Source organism: Dipteris shenzhenensis, chromosome 8 (genome assembly GCF_047967505.1).
Source record: "Dipteris shenzhenensis isolate YYH24624 ecotype China chromosome 8, Dip_SZ_1.0, whole genome shotgun sequence".
NCBI lineage: Eukaryota > Viridiplantae > Streptophyta > Polypodiopsida > Gleicheniales > Dipteridaceae > Dipteris > Dipteris shenzhenensis.
The window spans coordinates 16,718,948-16,738,868 of NC_141603.1; the positions used below are offsets into that span (position 1 = coordinate 16,718,948).

A 19,921-nucleotide genomic window follows, 5' to 3' on the forward strand; every position below is an offset into this window, starting at 1 on the left:
TGTCCCATGTATGTTGCCTCAATGACACATATGCCCTCATCATATCCTCTAAAGTCTGGTTGACTCTCTCCGTCTGACCATCCGTCTCAGGATGATCCCCACTACTCATTCGTAACTCAGTCCTCAGTGTTTCAAATACCGCTGTCCAGAAATGACTGGTAAATCTGACATCTCGGTCTGACACTATGGATCTAGGTAATCCATGCAGACCGAATATATGTCTAATGAACAAATCCGCCACTTGCGGGGCACTAACAGACTCTCTAGTCGGAATGAAGTGAGCCTCTTGGTTAGACGATCAACCACCACAAGGACAGAATTATATCCTCCTTGTGTTGCAGGTAGCCCTACAATAAAGTCCATGGAAATGCTCTCCCACTTACTTAGTGGTATTTCCAAGGGCTGTAAAAGTCCGGGTGGCTTCACCCGCTCGGCCTTACTTACCTGACACGAGAAACACCGTGTCACATATTCATGAATATGCTTTTTCATCTTTGGCCAAAAGAAGTCTCGCTTCACGAGATCATATGTCTTCTCGACACCTGGATGTCCCGCACACGGGCTATCATGGCATTGTCGAATGACTCTCTGCCTGAGATCATTCTGACCAGGTACTACCACCTTGCCATTTCTAACTAGCATACCATCCCTTATGGTATATCTTGCATAAGTTTGGCCTTTTCTGGATGCCAGGTCATCCTTTTCATTTTCCCCGGGTTTTAACACATGAGCCTTAGGCCATAAGCTCTGGACAAACTCGTCCACCTTCTGAGTTTCTCTGATCTCGGTCATTAGAGCACTCTCTAATACCGTGAAGCTCAGGTTGTGCATAATGCGAGACAACGCATCAGCTACCTTATTGTCTTTTCCTCTTCGGTACCGAATTGTTAGATTAAACTCCTGCATGAGCTCTGCCCACCTAGCTTAGCGGTCCCTCAAGTCAGGCTGTTTACAAAAATGTTTCAGAGTATCATGATCTACATCCACATAAAACTCTGAACCATACAGATAATGCCTCCATGTTTTCAAAGCATGGATAACTGCATACAACTCCAATTCATGAGTTGGCCAATTCCTTTGAGAGGGAGAAAGCTTCTTGCTTTCAAAGGCTACTGGCCTTCCCTCTTGAAGGAGGACTGCTCCTACCGCAATGCCACTCGCATCGGTTTCTAGGAACAACGGTTTCTGGGGATCAACTATTTTTAACACCGGTCCTGAGACCACAGCTTGTTTTATGGTGTTAAAACTTTCCTGTTGATGCTGTCCCCAAACAAAAGGTACTTTATCTGAGGTCAGATCAGTCAATGGCGATACTATTCCGGAATATCCTTTGATATGCCTTCTATAAAACTGGACAAATCCCAAGAATGATCGCAACAACGCGGTCAGACTCTGAGGGATTGGCCAAGTTAGTATCGCAGCCACTTTCTTCGGATCCATTTCTACCCCCTGTGGAGTAATTATGAATCCTAAATACTCAAGCCTAACCATACACAGTATAGTTTTCTTTTTATTCACATAAAGACTGGCTTTCCTCAAAGTACTGAACACTACCCTTAAGTGTTCATGATGCTCAGTAACACTTTTACTGAATATTAGGATATCGTCAATAAAATATACTACGAACTTTCCGATATACGGACGTAGTAAATCATTCATAAGCACGAAGGTCGGTGGAGCATTGGTAAGTCCGAAGGGCATTACCAAAAACTCATAATGACCAAACCTGCTTCTAAAAGCGGTTTTATGCACATCCTCGGCTCTAATCCGGATCTGATGATAGCCGCACTTAAGATCTATCTTGCTGAAAATCACAGCTCCATGTAATGCATCTAGCAAATCATCAATCCGAGCCATCGGATACCTGTGCTTAACAGTGATATTATTCAATGCTCTGTAATCTATACAGAGGCGAAACGTATCATCCTTTTTCCTCTTTAATATCACTGGCGAAGCAAAAGGTGAGAAACTTGGTTGAATGTGCCCCAACTTGAGGTATTCTTCCAATTGTCTACGCACCTCCGCCTCTTCAGTAAAACTCATTCTATAGGGAGGTCTATTTACAGGTTCTGCCTCCGAGATCAGTTCAATCTTATGCTGAACTTTCTGCTCTGGAGATAACCCATAAGGTAGTTCATCCCTAAAACATTCAGAGAACTTCTCTGCTATAAGATTAGCCAGCTTGGCCATCTCACCACTTTGCGTAACATCAGTGCTAGCCGAAGACTCATCCACCGGCTCTACCGATGCTGTGCAAAGGAATAAAAACTCAACTTGAGCCTTTCTGATTTCCATCACGGAAACCAACGGTCCCTGAGGTATATCTTTTTCACCTCGCAAGACATAAAGCACATCATTCATCTTGAATTGATATACGTGCTTTTTCCAATCAATGGCTGGATTCTTCCTAGAATGCCACGCCATTCCCAGGGCTATATCCGCATGAGCAAGCTTGGTTATTTCAAAATCAAGCTTCTCAGCATAGTCCTGAATCCGAAGCTCTAACTGGGTAACCCTTTGGTCCCATACTTCAGTTGAACTTCCATCGGCCATCCTGACTGTATACGCAGTCAGATGGACTTGTCTTTAATTTCAGCCTCTTCACGAGCTTGGAGTTAATCACATTGTGAGTTGACGCTGAGTCAAACAACACAATGACATCATGACTGGCCACTTGCCCTTTCATTTTGATTAACTCCGTATCATTGAAGGCTGTATACCTCGTTGCTGCGGGCTTAGATAGGATGTTATCAGGTGCACTCGTCACTAACTTAGTAAAAGCAGACACACAGAACAAACAAGGTACTAACCTCTGAGAAGATCCCGCTAGCTGAATCTGCATCTCTTCCGCTCTGGGACTTCCCTGCATCTCCACGTCGCACTCTGAGATCACCATCTCAGCCATCCGACGATCTTTATTACGTGGACAATCTCTCCACTGATGAGGTTGAAGGCAACCAAAGCATAAGCCTTCTCTCCTCGCTTTTTCCCGCTGTTCTGGGTTCAAGGGAGATTTAGACCAAGCCCGGGCTGCCATTGGAGTTACTTTCCTCTTCACTCCAATGGTGGTACTTGGTTTAGGAGTTTCAGCCGGTCTCGCCTGCTTGGCTTGACCACTCGGCTGCGAACCACTCCCTCTACTAGCCCACTTCTTCTTAAACCCATATTTTTTTGGATACCCATACTGGGTTCCGACCTGTGCAAACCCACTTGGCTTGCTGCCTTTGGCATCCTCGTAGTTCAGGGCTATAGCTATTGCATCATCTAGCGTGTTCGCGTACTTAGCCCGAACTTCCATTTTTATTCGATCATTCAATCCAAATATGAAATCTTTCACTTGGATTGATTGAGGCAGGGGTTCGTCAACCTTCATTACACTCTCTTGAAACTTATCAGTGTATTCTGCCACTGATAAATTTCTCTGACGAAGGTTCCTATATTGATTTCAAGCTCGGCATGCCTCGTCAGGAGGTAAGAAGTGTTTCCTAAACTCTCTTTTAAACCCCTCCCAGGTAGTGGATGCTATGCCATCTTTTTGTTGTTTAATCCACCACCGATCCGTTGCCTCACTAAACATATGGGTGGCCTCGCGGATCTTTTTGATGTCATTTCTGATCTCACAAATGGCGAACGCCTCGTCCCATTTGTGTAGCCAGGTCTCAATGACATCGGAGCTACGGTCGTTCATCCGACCAGAATACTTTTCCGGTCTGTAATTGGCAATATTTGGCACTTTAGCCTTCCTAGGCTCGACCGTATGGACACTAGACTCCAGTTCCATTGGAGCCTTACCCTTCTCCTCTCGAGAAGGTCTGGCAGACATACTCTGTAACGCTCTCCTAAGTTCAGATTGCCCTGCGTTGGCTTGTAATTGCTGCGCTAACAACTGTTGCAAGGCATCCTCCAGCAATGCAATCCTGCCAGATAAAGTGTGAGCTACTGGGCGCGATCCCTGCTGGGTCGGCCGGACTCCTGATTCACCAGGGTCCCTCCTGGAAGCCCCTTCTTCTGCTTCCATTTAGTTCAATAGGTGTTTTGTTTTGGGTTTTTTTAAAAAAAAAAACACCCCTAGAACACTGTAATCACAAGCTGACACAATTCAGTGTACTGACACTCTGAACACAATTCCCTATACTAGAGAATTCCTGCAATCTGACATGCACACTAACTACGCACTTGACACAGGCATATATTCAAATCCCGCTTTTCCCTATACTAGGGAAATTTCTGCAAATTAACTCAGACTCAAGTATACAGGCATCTGCACAGGCATAATCTGTCCCTATAGCATCGTAGATTGGAAACTCATATGCAAGCGGAGCATCACCAAACTAGAACAAGAGAAGGAAACACAGCATTGATAGAAGTGACAGAGAGCCCCCTGGTCTACGAACTCCGATCGAAATTTGTCTGAAGGGATCGAAAACTGGCACGGGTCGAGGTAGCCAGATATCCCGAAGCCTGTGGGTCCTATGCCTTCGTGCTCGCTGCGCCAAATCCTGACTACGTGCTCACCTGAGCAATTTTCTCCTGCACACCGCTCACGAGCTGCTCCTTGGACTTTCCGTTCTCCTGCGAATAGTTCCCGGACTGCCCACGTCGAAAGACTGACTTCTACCAACGACCACCGAACACAAACAGTAGTCGAAAGCCTTCGTCAACGAACCTCTGTCAGCCCCGATCAAGCCATGATCAGTGCGGGGGAGCTACGCTCAGACACGTCGTCATCGTCCCATTCCTGCGCTCTTCATCCCTCTCTTCGTCGAATCACCTGCGTGTCCCGTTCCACGCACGTCACACTTCGTGCCAGGCTTTCCGTTCTTCCGCAGTCAATCACTGACTGCCCACGTCGAAAGACTTTCCAAACTCTCGATACTTGCTTGCATAAGCCCGTTCGTGGGTCAACGTGTTGCACAGCGTCGTTGTGATCAATGCATCGCTTCACCAATAATCAGGGATCTCCACGTGAGCGCCACTCCTCACGGACATCGTCGGCAGCGTTGGATCTCCTTCGACGCCAGTCTGATATTCTGCAGCCTTTTCATCGTCACCATCGGGTGATTCGCCACCAGCGCTCCACCTTTCCCCTTTCGTAACCTGCTCTGATACCAATTGTCACCTAAATTTTCTAATCTAGCCTCTACTGCAGATCACGGGAGCAGCACCATGATTCTCCTCCCAGCCAATTCTTGCTAAGGCTACAAGCGAGGCAGAGAGCTACGTTACAAAAATCCACATGAATCAAATCCTTCTCTTCTCTCTCTAGCCTTAGCAAACCCCAAATCCCTAGATAGATCTAGATGCCACATGTCATCCATATAGGGCCTTCCTAATGCAGCATTTCACCCCTCTCTTGGGATGCATTTAATTCCTTGCCCCTAGGCACAATCTTAGCACTAGGCCCTTGGTCTCAGATCTATCTAGTCTGGTGCTATCAGCCCTCACCTAGGACCTTGACATTAAATCCCTCCCGATCATTTACATGAAGCGCAAACACATATATTACGGAGATAGATTCTTTCAGGGAAATGTCGACTGATTCTTCCGAGGTCATGCTACCTCAGCTAGAGCGTAACACACGTTTTCAAATATTAATTTTTAAAAATATAAGTATGTATAAGTACAACTTGGTAGCATGACTAGCTGCTAGTTTTAACATTTTAGAAGTACAATGTAGTTAAGAGTGAAGACTTCTCACTTGTCAATTAAGACTTAAAAGTTAAATGCCAAGACTCGAGACTTAAAAGTTAAAAGTTAAGACTCAAGACTCATGGGCTTGCAAGTCATGACTCACAGCTTTAAGGTTTAAAGTGCAAACCAACAATTTGATATTCAAAATTCCAAATTACAACTTAAAAAGAGCATAGAGGGCTACATAGATGATAGTCAATCATCATAGATCAATAAAGTTTAAACATATGTCATAAATAACTCGGCCAATGCCAACAATCTAGTAGTCACATGTGACATGAATGAAATCTGAATCCTCATACGTATAACTGGATGGGAAACTTTTGAATCTCAAGAGTCAAGTCTCTCAAGACTCATCCTAGTCTGAATCTGCTAGGTCACTGCCACTGCTGGATCCGAAGTCACCATCAGTGATAGTGTTACCCTCACTATCATACTGTGGCTCCTCAGGCACCTCATCCTCCTCCTCCTCCTCCTCCTCCCCCTCCTCCTCGTCCAAGGCAGACTGCATAGGTGTATCTGACGAGGTATTGGCCATAGCCACGGCTCTCCCATGGCCACGTCGGATGGCACAACCACGACCTCGTGCTCCTTCCACGACTCCTGCCTCTGACTCTGCCTCTGCCTCTGCCTCTACCCCTGCCCTCACATGTGTCCCTCTGTGCTGGAATAGCAATGGCTGATGATGCTGATCTACGACGTGAACGAGTGACTCATCTATCTATGGTCTCTAGCTCTCTATGTAGCTGTGCATATATCTCCTCCTCATCAGCTTCAACTCTAGCATAAGTAGGCAACTTGGTTATGTCAATGCTTGTAGGATGCACCTGCAACAACATTTAGAGGCATATCTTATTATGTTCAATGCTCATTGTTATGATTTCAATTTCCTAGATATATTTAGAATCGAAATCATAGATGATAGAACATGTTACAATAGACTCAAGCTACCAATGTTACTTGCATCGGACCTGCCAAGTTTTTAAGCTTTCTTATAAGCCTCAAGTTTGCACGGCAGTATACTAAGTGCTCGAGTTGCCTTGTGCTTAACTTGTTCCTTATTTTCGTATGGATCAAAGGGTAGGAGCTCTAGTTCCTCTCGCATGCTCCTGCTGCACATTCCTTTTGGTCCAAGTCCCGATTGGCATTTACAAATGGAGATTAAAGGAGTGAGAATCAAGATCAATCATCATCTACATTTACAGTTTACCTAACCAGGAACAGCAAATGCCAAAGATATATGTCTCAGCTCTCACCTGAGATAAAATCCGGAGAGCCAACTTCCGCACTCGAGGAGTGGAGTAGCCATATGTCTCCCACCGCTCAATTGGCTTCACACAAATCTCTTCCCTTCTAGACGTGGGTCTAGAGAAGGAAACACCCACACTATTTTGATACTGAGAAAGCTCCAAGTCCAGCTCCAGTTGCTCATCCTCTGAAAAAACCCTCCCTATGTAGGCATCTCTATCCACCAATAACTTTGGCTTATTGAATAAATCAGCTGACTTAAACAGTGGATGCAAAAGTGTTGCAAGCCCATGGATGGGCCTACACATGAACTGCCATCTCGTATCCACTAGAGACCTTATTTCTTCCAATGTACATATCAACATAATTTGTAAAATATAATAAACACTGATAATGGATTTATGATAAGTGATGATTCATTACTTATTAATATAATGGACATAGACCAACCTTACCTGTCAGGTGCGAGGGAGTTACATGTACTCATCGAAACATGCAACTGCTCCATGAAATGATGGACCAAGCCAATAGTACTTTCTTCCATATCAGTCACCCGCAAGACAGCGAATAAAGGATGGAGAGCTTTCACTTTGGACTCCATGTTAGTCCAAAGTGATTGATCCAAGCACATCCTCTGCACTGTCTTGCTCTCTGACCTGGTAGAGTCAGGCCACTCTAACCACATCCGAGATACCACTGTCTGTCGAAGAGCTGCATGCACTGCAAGAAGGCGCTCCAAAACAATGTGCATGTATGCAAAGCGTATCTTCGATGGCCGGACAATTTTCAAGTTGCCATGCTCCCTGAATATGGCCAAGGCCTGGGGCTTCTTCTTAAAGAAGGCTGCAATCGTACTAGCAATCTGCATCACACTAGCAATCCAAGGGAGCCGACCGATGTCCTCCATGAGAAGGTCTAGGCAATGTGAAGCACAAGGAGTCCATACAATGGAAGGAAACTCTGCCTGCACAAGCTCTCCCATCCTCACACAACTACTTGCATTGTCTGTAACAACTTGGACCACATTCTCAGGCCCTATCTCGATGATAGTTGCTCAGATATGCTGAAAAATGACTTCACCTGTAGTGCTGGCACCTCCTCGACTTGTATCAACAGCTTTCAAAAAATAGGTACCAAGGCATGAGGATACCAATATATTAATGATGCCCCTCCTCCTAACATCACTTCATCCATCAGACAGAATGCTGCAACCAAACTACGGAAGGAATGGGGAAAATTAGCAAGCACAAGAGTGTCAAAGAAGAAAAAGAAGAAAAGTGCCCTTCCTGTTGTTCAAAAGGTAGATATAGATGTTGGTGATGATGTACCTATGGTTGATGTGATCATTGATGGTCAAGTGATTTCTAATGTGTACATTGATGGAGGTGCATCGATTAATGTCATGAGTGAGAAGACCATGATAGATGCTGATTTAAAATACTCTAGTACTACCTCTCCTTATCGCATTAAATTGGCTGACAATACTAGGGTTAAGACCTTGGGAGTTGTGAAGAATCTAGAAGTGGATGTATGTGGAATTTCTGTGCCCACTACTTTTCAGGTGATCCCTACCAAGCCAGATGCACGTGCCTATCCATTGATTTTGGGAAGACCTTGGCTACGCAAGGTGAAGGCTGTTCAAAAGTGGGATACTGGAGAATTCATTTTGCAGGGAAATGATAAGAAGGCGCGCTACAACATCAGAAGCCGCAAGAAGGAAGTTGTCAAGGAGGAGTCTTCAACATCAGAGAGTTCAAGCTCTGACTTAACCGATGAAGAAGAAGAGACAGGGTGTAGCTCCGAGGAGTCCAACTCAGAGGGTGAGGTGGAAGGAGTGGCCTTTGGTCTTTGTCTTGGTGCTGATCGGGATGAGTCAGGAAGGAACAAGGTGGTGGTGCAAGAAGATCCTGTAGAGACACTTCATGTGGAGGATGTGGAGCACATTAAACGATGCCAATGCAATGAAGAGCTTCTTGGTGATTCTCTATCAGGTAGTGAGAAGCTCCAGTACTTAGATATGCTAGATGATTTTCCATGTCTCTTTGCAACAAGCTATTCACAGGTTCGGCCAGTCGGTCTTGTGGAGCATAAGATTGAGTTGAAGCCAGAAAGCAAGCCAGTTGTGCAACGCTTAAGGCGATTGGGGGTGATCCAAGCTGAGGCACTAAAGAAAGAGGTAACACAACTACTTGAGGTGGGATTCATCTTTCCTGTTGATGATTCAGAATGGATATCTCCTGTAGTTGTCACACCAAAGAAAGGAAATAAGTGGCGAGTTTGTGTGGACTTTCGTCCTTTGAATGCATGCACTAAGAGGGATCATTTTCCTTTGCCATTTCAAGATGAAATACTAGACCAAGTAGCAGGGCATGAGATGTATTCTGTATGTGATGGGTATTCTGGATACTTTCAAATTTGTATTCGGGAGGAAGATCAAAAGAAAACATCATTCGTCACACCTTGGGGAGTTTTTGCTTACAGAGTGATGCCTTTTGGGTTGACCAATGCACCAGCTACATTTCAAAGGTTCATGAGTCAAGTCCTGGAGCCTTACTTAGGAAAGTTCATACGGGTGTTTTTGGATGATTTTTGCATTTATTCTCGGCGCATAGATCACATGGAGAAGTTAAAGATGGCCTTAGCTAGGATTGATGAAGCAAAAGGGTGTCTAAATCCTAGCAAGTGTCATTTGTCTCAAACAAAAGTAGTCTTGTTGGGGCATATTGTGTCTCAAGAAGGCTTGCAAATGGATCTTGACAAGGTTCAAGCAATCATGGCATTGCCAAGTCCTGAGAGTGTCATTGGTGTTCACAGAATTCTAGGAAAGAGCAAGTATTATCAACGCTTTTGTGATGATTTCACAGAGATAGTGCATCCCATGAACTTGTTGACAAGAAAAGGAGTTTCTTTCCAATGGGGTGTGGAGCAACAAGAGTCTTTCCAGCTACTTAAGGAGGCCATGAGTAAGGGCCCAATATTGAAGCCCCCTGATTGGTCTCAAGACTTTTATGTAAATCCAAGTGTATCTTTGCATTCAGTTGGTGCTGTATTGCTACAAAAAGGAGAGGCAGGTAGAATGCAACCCATCTATTATGCCAGCCGACAGCTTACAGATGTGGAAACAAGGTATGAAGAAATGGAGCAGCAAGCTCTCTCTTTAGTGTTTTCCGTCAGAAAGTTTCGCTCCTATTTATTACCTCGACCATTTTTCTTCCTTACCTCTCAGTCTATATTAGCATATCTAGTTCGCAAGCCTAATCTTGGGGGGAGATTTGCAAAATGGTTGTTAGAGCTTCAAGAGTTCTCTTTCTCTTTTGTCACTGAAAATACCATTAGGTCCACTATGGCAGATTTGCTCACAGGACGGGAGGATCTAGGAGAAGAAAAGAAATGTAAGGAGAACATTAAAGATAAAAGGGATACACCACCAACAGCTTTTGTTTTGTATTTTGATGGGGCTTTTAGTCCTTCATGCCAACAAGGAGCCGGGGGGATAGTCTTGATGAATCCTGAAGGTCAAGAGTTATGGGCAAGAGGACAAGAGCTTCCAGGTATCACAACTAACAATGCAGCTGAGTATAATGCTTTGATTCTTGGTTTGGAGGGTTGTCTTCAAAGTCAAGTTAAAGAATTGGAAGTAAGAGGAGATTCTCAGCTTATTATAAAGCAAATGCAAGGGCATTACAAGACAAGAAGTCCTCATTTGAAGAAGCTTAATCAAAAGGCTATGGCACAATGCAGTCGCTTTGACTTTTGCAAGTTTGTTCATATAAACAGAAAAGAAAATCAAAGGGTAAATGAGTTAGCTAAAGCCATTGTAGTGCCAGACCGGGGGGTGGTTTCTTGGGTCGACACTGGATGGCCAAAACTACAAGATGTTCAGCAATATGTGGAAGAAGGCATGTTTCCTCGAGGGTTAACTCCACAACAGAAGCAGAGATTGGTTACTTTTGGCCACGTCTTCATAAGGATTTATATGAATGTCACGAATGGAACCTATCAGCTTGAGGATGTTGATGGCATGGTGATACTTGGACGCACCAATGAGTATCGCCTTAAATTCTTCTATGCTCGACCACCTTGAGGGCCAGCAGACCCTCTCTGTACTAGAGAGGATCTGTTGGGGGGGAAAGATGTGACGCCAAAATTTGATATTTTTAACTTGGCATTAATATTGTTTTTCTCTATGTTTGATAAGAGTTTGAGTATCAAGTGATAGCCTAGTGGCTCTCACTTATTTCTATTTTCTATGATATTGTATGGGATTGAGAGGATGAGTGGAATGGCTCATTGTAAATACCATAGGTATGAATTATAAATACCTTGGTATGGGGTGAGAGTTATTTGTGTATGGGATATCATGAGTTTTTTAGAAAATAGGAAGAGTGAGTCATATAAAGAGGTGGGCTCATGTCCATGTGTTTCAATAATATAAGAGAGGCCACATGCCAAGCGTGTGGAAGGCATGTGGAGGAGTGTGAAGTCAAGAGGAATCCTTCTAGAACTCCTATGTGGAATAAGGAGGATGTGGACATGTGGAAAAGAGAGGGTCCCTATGGGCTCCATGTGAGGAGACTCTTGACTTTCTCAATATTTTAAGAGTCTTGAGCATCTTTTGATGGGACACATGGCAAGAGTAGCCAAAAAGGACATGGATGGTGACATACGTGCTTATGTGATTGATGGGAAAAGGAATCTACAGGCAGCAATTGTAAATGGGTGAAGGAGGGTAACAAAATCTCTATAAAAGGAGCCCTCCTCTCCCTTGTTCATCAGAATCTCTTCCACCATTGGGTCTTATGTTGCTGTAGTTCTAGTCTCCCCAAGCCTCTTCCATGAGCCTTTTCTTCCTCTTGTAGATATTCTCTTATGTAGACTCTTGAGTCCTTCTCTCTCTAGTTTATTCTCTCTCTATGAGTAGTCTTGGAGCTTCCGCTCCCTCTTGTATGTATGAAACCTCTTCTTCTCCCTTGTGTTTGTAGTGTTGAGGTGGATTCTCTCTATTTGTAATGAAGGTCACTTCAGGTTCTCTCTCTCTCTTGAGTGTCTCTTCCCTTTTCTTTCTTTCAAAGCCTTAAAAGTTCTTTCTATTCGGCTGCTCACTGTGCACACATGGTCCATTTGTTTTCCGAGCCACTATGCAAAATTCTTCCCCTCTTCTAGGCGAAATCTATGAGGGGTGGATCGTTGATGAAGGTGGAGTCTTGAGGGAGCATCCTGCTCAGGCGAAATTAGCCTGGGTGGAGGGTAGTTTTCATGACAGTTTGACCCCCTGTTAGTGTTTTGCTCATAACTTTCTGCTCGGTAGTCCGATCGTAATGAAACTTATATCAGCGCGAAGCTCTCTTCAAGGCGCATGTTCATGTGTAATCAGATTTTGAATCAGATATTGTTGCAAAAAGTTATGAGTCTCTGTGTCTGACAGTCTGTTTTCATGACAGTTTTTACCCCCGTCTAGTAAACTGCCCATAACTTTTTGGCCGCTGCTCTGTTTCTTACGAAACATATATCAGTGCGAAGCTCTCTTTAAGGCGCATGTCTCTATGTGCTTAGATCTTGAATCAAATGTTGCTGCAAAATGTTATGAGTCTCTGTGTCTGACAGTTTGTTTTCATGACAGTTTTTACCCCCTTCCAGTAAACTGTCCATATCTCTTCAACCGTCTGTCTGTTTTCAACGAAACTTATATCAGCGCGAAGCCCATCTCAAGGCGCATCTCTTTGTGTGTTTGAATCTCTGATATCATGTCTCTGCTGAAAGTTGTAGGCCTCTGTGTCTAATGATAGTTTGTAGAGTGTCTTGAGCTAAGTGTGAAGGTGTCTATGAAGGAGTTGCAATGTTTCCTCGGAACCTACCCATCCGACCCAATCAGCCCCTTCAAACTCCACGATATATATCAGTTCATGTCATGTTGAGCCGCAAGATCTTCTTTCAGCAACGTATCGCTCTTCTCTTTGGCGCAGACCGGCTCGCTGAGATTATGGCCTCTGTTGATCCTTTCCTTCTCCCTATGCTTGATTACAACATCACTTGGGATGTTACCATCTTCATTCTCATCTGAGGGAGGAAAGTATGGTGTGGTATCTTGGCATAAAAGCTTCTTTCTAATGTCTCATTCTCAATGATAAGTATCTTTGGCAGTCAGTTCGAATGCTGCAGGAAGTGAAGAGGTGCGTGAAGTTTATTACCCCCAACTTCATGTCACAGTGGCAAGAGCAATTGCTGTTGTTAGTTTCTTCTTTTCCATAGAGGCTTATCCTGCACTCAAGAGCCCCCCCCTGGCTGTGCTGTACATGTGCAAGTTAGGATACATTCAATAAACATGTGTCAGGTCTGAACCTGTAAGGAAGAGCACAACCTGAAGGGAAAAGGAGAGATATAGTAGAGGTGGAAGCTAGAGGAGGCTGACTGGAGAGCTAGACGGGGTTGAGTGGGGAGCTAGGCTAGGCGTTGAGCAGGGCTGAGAGAGAGAGAGAGAGAGAGAGAGTCATATTAACGTCCACAGGAGACCTCATGGGTCTATGGGACAAAGTACAAAATGTCAAAAAGACTTACAACATCTGGATATGCCAGAGGGTCGAGAAGTGCACATGGCATCTCAGCTCGATTATTATATCACACCGATACATACTAGGACTGTAAAACTAATAGAAGTGGCCTTCATAGCATCCTGCTTGTACGGTGGCTCTTTTCTAGATGCTGCATTTCAGGTCATCACATATCTGTACCGAGTTAGGGAATATGGGGATTATACCTCGGGGCGTAGCAGGCTACCATGGATAGCTTTATCCTCTTCTATGACACTTGCAGCAGGAGGAGATCAGAGGTGCTGATATGCACCTACAGAGAGATGGTTTGAGCGACTGGGGCTCCACATGGATAGACTACCTCCCTTCCAGTATAGCATGGATGCTCCGTTCTCTCCCCTCTTATCACACGAGGTCAACCAAGTTATCCGTGAGGATCTACTACAGCTACATACATTTCAGACCTGGTTGGAACCGAGTGAACTCCCAGTGAAGCTTAGCTTCTACAGAGATCACTTCTTACATATCACAGCGGAGGGTTTCATTGACCCACCAGGATACACACAGATTCACCTACCCCACTCGATGAGGATCTCTCTTGGGCAGTTTTGGGTCTCTTCACAAAAACTTCGCATCGAGAGCGGCAGAGCAAAGCGACTACCCAGGGAGCGGCGCATATGCACACTATGTGACATACAGGAGGTTGAGACAGAGGAGCATTTCATCGTCAGGTGTCCTGTGTACTATGAGATCCGAGGACGTTTCCACTGCCTCTTCAGAGATAGTTATGGGATTTTAGCCCATTTCCTCTCCTACCCAGACCAGCGGTGTTTGGCAGGTTTCATTCATGAGGCACTTAGACACAGCGAGAGGATACTCCAAGCACGGAGACAGGAGCAGAGTTCTTCCTCGGTTGATTCCTCTCAAAGCTCTATCACGGAGTTCTTTCAGCTAGATCACATGGATCCCAACGAGACGAGGCCTCGACATGATTGTGACTTGAAACCCGTGACCCGACAGCTCAGACAGAGGGTCGACACACAGATCACACTTGGAGACATCCCCTCCTTGTTTAGAGTTGGAGCCCGACCGACGGGGGTCACAATAGCCCTGGTTAGACGTAGAGCTACGACCAAGAGATGTGCCAGGACCACACCACTGAGTGGCCGACAGCACTCTATTGCCAACTTCATGCCTCCACTGCCTCATCCATCCTGATATCTTGTTGTTGCTGGGGATGATGATGATGATGATGATATTGATGATGATGCTGAGATTGATATATAGTCGACCACCGACATCACTATGTTGTAGTTAGGACTTAGTACTGCCACTCTGCATTTTTGGCATTTTGCATTTTGCATCGGTATGGACGCTCGTTTAGTAGCTCCACTACCACAGCTCGTTGTATCAGGATTTCCACAGTCTCATAGACCCATCGGTCTTTCGAAGAGTTTAATAAACTTTCTTTCTTTCTTTCTTTCTTTCTACATTGGCCAAGCTCTTCAATATAGTGCTTGAAATGCAAATCAGCTCATCGACGTCCTTGTCCTCGCGTTGAAGTCCCCCACTAGAAGGACTTCTCCGCGGCTAGAAAAGTCAACAATGGACTGATAAAGGACAGCAAATGGGGATGTCTCATCATCACCTCGAATATCTTTGGCAAAGTGGGAGGTCTCCGGGGGGAAGTAGCAAACTGCGACAAACAGATCCTGGCTATCCATGTGTTGTATTCGGATCCAAAGAAATCTGGAATGTGTATCTCTGTGCTCTGCTGAAATGATCCCCCGAAGTGTGGATCTGAAAAGGACTGCAACTCCACTTGAACCTCGAACTCCTCTTGTACCCCTCGTCTCATCTCTGTAGGCAGACTCCCATGTATATGCGCTGACTATTGGGAGAGGGCGCTCTGGACTCTGATGTGTCTCTGTATAGAAGACTATGTTGTGGCCTGTATAGGATTCCGAGAAGTTACCTGGTTCTGACCATAAGGTACCATTACAGTTCCAAATGGTGCAGCACAGGTCTCGGATATCTGAGTCTCATAGGCCCTGCTTCCCTATGTAGGGGGGGGGGGGGCAGGTGTCCTACGGGGGACTGTAAGAAGTCGTCCCTCTTGTACCACTGCCCACTTCCCCTCCTTTCGGGGCTGATCCCGGTGCTGCTGAGTATTTGTGAGTGAAATTTTGTCTCCACCTTTGTGTAAAGGATGGACCCAATTTTCTTGCCATTTCTGAGGAAAACCATGGTGCAGGGCATGTGTTAGGATGTGTGAGAGCCATATTCTTGCTCGGCCTCCTGTCCATTTCACAAATTCAGCCTGTATCTTCATGTGATCTGATGCTTTGCCATTAGCCATCTTCTTTAGTCCAACTTCAATGTCTTCAAAGCTGAAAGGACTAGTGCATGTGACCGACAGATCCTCCTTCCCCATTTCAGTAGCATGTCAATGATTGTACAACTTGGTAATATAATCGAGCAGGGTTGCATCTGATAAATCCCCGATGACCTGTTTCCATCTGCCTTTCACTTGTTTGCAGCCCTTTCTTGGATTTTTTATGAAAGTGATCAAATCAGATTTCTCTCTTTCCAAAATATATATTCTTTTCTTTTTCCTTGTGAGGGCATTGTATGTCTTCTCCAGTTGTTTATGCCTATCTGCATCCAGTATGTATTTCAGCTCTTGGCGTAGTTGTTTGCATTCCTCGTCATACCATTTCTTGTGTGGTAACCCTTTGACCTGTTTCTTTTTTCTTGCATTTGCTGCTCCAAATGTTTGTGTGGCTGAGGTAAGTATTGCTTCCTGCAAGGCTGTCCATGTGGGGTTGGTTATTGTGCTCAGCTTTGCATCCAGAGTGTCTGCATAAACTTGGTGTTTGTCGGGGTCCACTTTGAAACCTCTTGCAAGTGCTGAAAATTTCTGCTCCTTATGTTCAAGGAGTATGTCAAGATCTGTCCATATAGGGAGATGGTCCGATTCCGAATATTTCATCCCTATGTTGAAGCTTTTGATAATGGGTATAGTGTCCACATGTACCAAGGCATAATCTAGCACACTCTGTCCTCCGCTGGCTGAAAGACACGTCATTTTGTGGGTGTTGGGGAATAATTGCATTCCATTCAAGACTGGCATGTGCAGCCCATTAATCATGCATCTGAGTGCTTTGCCTTGTGTGTTGATGGTGTCATCCTCGGATGCTCTCTGCCACATGGTGTCCGCTTCTATGACTGATTCTTTATCCATTTCATCATGTGTGATGGGCTGAAACTGTAGTTGACCAATTCTTGCATTAAGGTCCCCCATCACTATGACTTGACCCTTTTCTTTGAATTCAGCCACATCGAAACATATTGCTTCAAACGCATCACTAGGGTCCACTCCGTGTCTGCGGTAGAAGGGTGACTCATTGTGCGGTATGTAGCAACCTGCAAGAAAGACAAGGCGTTTGCCAGACTCTATTTTCAGCCACTTTTTGTATTTGTCCACTTTACGGAGGCTGACTTTTTTTGCCATATGTTCTTGTATTAGGCATGCAACACCTCCGTGTCCTCTTTTCCCCACGTGATGCCTCGTCGTTGGCAGTCCCCCTTGAGGAGGGTTGAGATAAGTCAGACCTCGATCGTACGTGTTGTGGTCGCCTCTCGTGCCGTATGCAGTCTCTTTGTGCCGCTTGATAGCGTCGTGGCGACTCCCAATGCGGGATCTACAATGCTCTTGTGTCCTCTAGCTCCTCCACCTCAATCTCTCGTGGGACTGGCTTGGATGTGTAGAAGTCAGTGACGTGTCTGTGCTCGGTCAAGCTCAGTGTCGTGTGGCGTCGTCTCTAGCTGCTCCCTGGTTTGCCGCACTAGTGTATTCTTGTATCGTCACATCTCAATCAAGTAGAGTCAGACTCAAACCTGGTCGGGGAAGTGGATCAGGCATGTGAGCGGCCCAAAGCCATGCCCCTCGTGAAAGAGATAGGATAGTGTGCTCGTATCTCATAGTATACCAGATAGACACATAAAATGCTCCTTTGTCTCGATCTCTCCCATCGTGCAAAGTCTACAAATCCGTTGCTCTCTAGGTATGCCTATAGCTCTCCATGCCCTAATCCTTAGTTGGTGGGATGAGACCCGTATCTCTCCGATGGCAATCCTCAGTGCATGTGAGACTCTCCTATCCTCAAGGTACTGAGGTTTGATAACAACCCCATGCTCTGATACTCTCAGAAAGTGGCCCCCCTCCCAAGTCCGAGATGTATGGAGATGGAGGAGGTCCATCCGTATGATACGGTCGATCTCATCGTGTGGAATCAGCTTCGGTGGTGCGTCCATGCTGTACTGAAAGGGAGGGAGCCTATCCCTCTGAATGCCGTGGCTATCAAACCATGTGGACACACGCGCATACCATGCTATGTTAATACCACTCTCTACTAGTCGCTTGGATGACTCTAGTGCTAGCCTCGGCAGTCTCCACTGGGGTAGGGCCCAGACTCTGTGGAGGAATGTCACTGTCTGAAAGATGGCATCCACCCGTAGTGGTGTCGTGGCAAACTCTGCATGTATAATCCGATGGACTCCGAATCATCGTGGATCCCATGGCAACCTGTAGCCTCTCAAATCTCTTCCAGTTTGTCGCTGAAAGATCACTTCTCCAGAAGGGTGCTGCATACATGGCAGTCGGTCTCACAAGAGTGTCAAAAAGCCAGCCCTTCATCGGTGGATCTTGGAAGTGCGCTTGGAAACACTGTTTCAAGAGTCGGGCTAAGGCGCCTTGCCCTCGTGTGAGTCGGGCTTTGGCGGCGTGGGTCATCGTGAAGACTGGCCTGGTGAACAGTGCCCCTAGTTACGTGTAGGACTATCTCCATTGGCTCCCCTCAGTAAGTGAAACTATGTCGGTGGAGTATTGCTCGGGATGTGTTGAAGATCATAGCCTTGGTCTTCCCAAGGTTAATTGTCAGGTCCCTCTTTGTGCAGAGCACCTCTAGAGCCTCCAAGTGTTTCTGCAACTCATCTGCTGTGGATGAAATGAGGACAATATCATCTGCATACAATAGTATCTGCATCATCAGATCAGCCAGTAGAGAGCCCTCTCCTCCTAGACGGTCAACAAAGGACGAGAGAGAGAGAGAGAGAGAGAGAGAGAGAGATTCTAATGGGATGAACAAAAATGCTAATGCAGCTGTCAATGAGCAGGTAATGAGAGAGAAGCATTTGACAAACTAAAAGATAGCATACCTACAATTTTAAACTGGCTGGATTGCTTCCTCCGTGGCTCTGTAAGTAACAATCTCTGTGTGCATGACACCAGATTTGTAAGTTCAATGTGACTTTTGTAAATTAAACGTGACTTTTCACGATAATACCAAATTTGTATCTCTCCAAATTTTGTGTCAATTTAGGGGCTGATTTAAATTTTCACATGTTTGAACTGAGGTCAAGTCTCCGGCTTTGCCAAAAGTAGACTTTGGAAGGAAGGATGGTCAGATGTCGATCTCAGTGTCTGAGGTATAGGTGGATTTCAAACTCACCCTTTTTTGGGGGGGGGGGGTTCTTTTGAAAACTCTTATGGTATGGTTTTACTGTAGAACTGAGTGAATTACGAGAGTGAGCTTCGGTTGGAAGTTGTGGCTTTGAACTGAAGCATATGTAGGAAAGAGGTTGATACATGTGCCTTTTAGTCAGCTCTTGTATCTGCTGGTCACTACAGGTTGTTGACATTGAGGAGATGATATACTCTCCCAAACTTGGATTGAAAGGGATGATAGATGCCTCCATGAAAGTGAAACTCAATTCAGGTGCAGAGGATGAGATTCTGCCTTTGGAATTCAAAACAGGAAAAGGAACAGCTGGACAGGTAAAGCTTTATAGTGAAATTCCTTTGAGTTACTGGCATAACAGTTTGATATCCTTGAATTCTTGTGAATGCCCACTGAGATTAACATTTTCTCCAATGGTGACTCAATGTCTCTTCTCTCTTGTCTGCCTTAGATGCCATGGTAAAAGTTTGTTTTGGGCTTTCTTACCAATAGTTCAGATTTTTAATGCAGGCTGCTTTGGAGCATCGAGCACAGGTCATTTTGTATAGCCTTTTGATGTCTGACAGGTTTGAATGTCTTTTCACTTTACGTTCTAATACTTGTACCAATATTGAAATGTTTGTGCTAGCTTCCAACTACTGATTACATGATGCTATCAGCATCAAACAATTCTTAAAATGTTTTTGTCACTTCATTATTTTGCCATGCAACTGTGACATGATCGTAGGAACTGTCAACCAGCTACTTTCTAAAATCATGAAGTCTTATTGTCAAGAAGACCATGCAGAGTTCAAGAGAATGTTCTCTTTGTCATGGAATAGAATTTAATGTGGAACCAGCTTTGAAATTAGAGTAGTTTGCATTTTCTTATTGGAATTTCTCAAGGATGTGGTGAGCTTTCTTGTAATTAAAGGTTTCAAGATGCTTTCTTGT

General features: G+C 44.9%; 1 protein-coding gene across 1 annotated transcript in view; it reads left to right on the forward strand.

Moving 5' to 3' along the window:
* The window catches only part of EMB2411 (DNA replication helicase), a 154,978-nt gene that overhangs the window by 72,522 nt on the left and 62,535 nt on the right, over positions 1-19,921 (forward strand). Inside the window, exons 12-15 of the mRNA XM_087377966.1 lie at positions 18,645-18,727; positions 18,891-18,956; positions 19,159-19,305; positions 19,499-19,554. Coding sequence (XP_087234092.1) covers positions 18,645-18,727; positions 18,891-18,956; positions 19,159-19,305; positions 19,499-19,554 — 352 coding nt within the window. The remainder of the gene's footprint in view (positions 1-18,644; positions 18,728-18,890; positions 18,957-19,158; positions 19,306-19,498; positions 19,555-19,921) is intronic.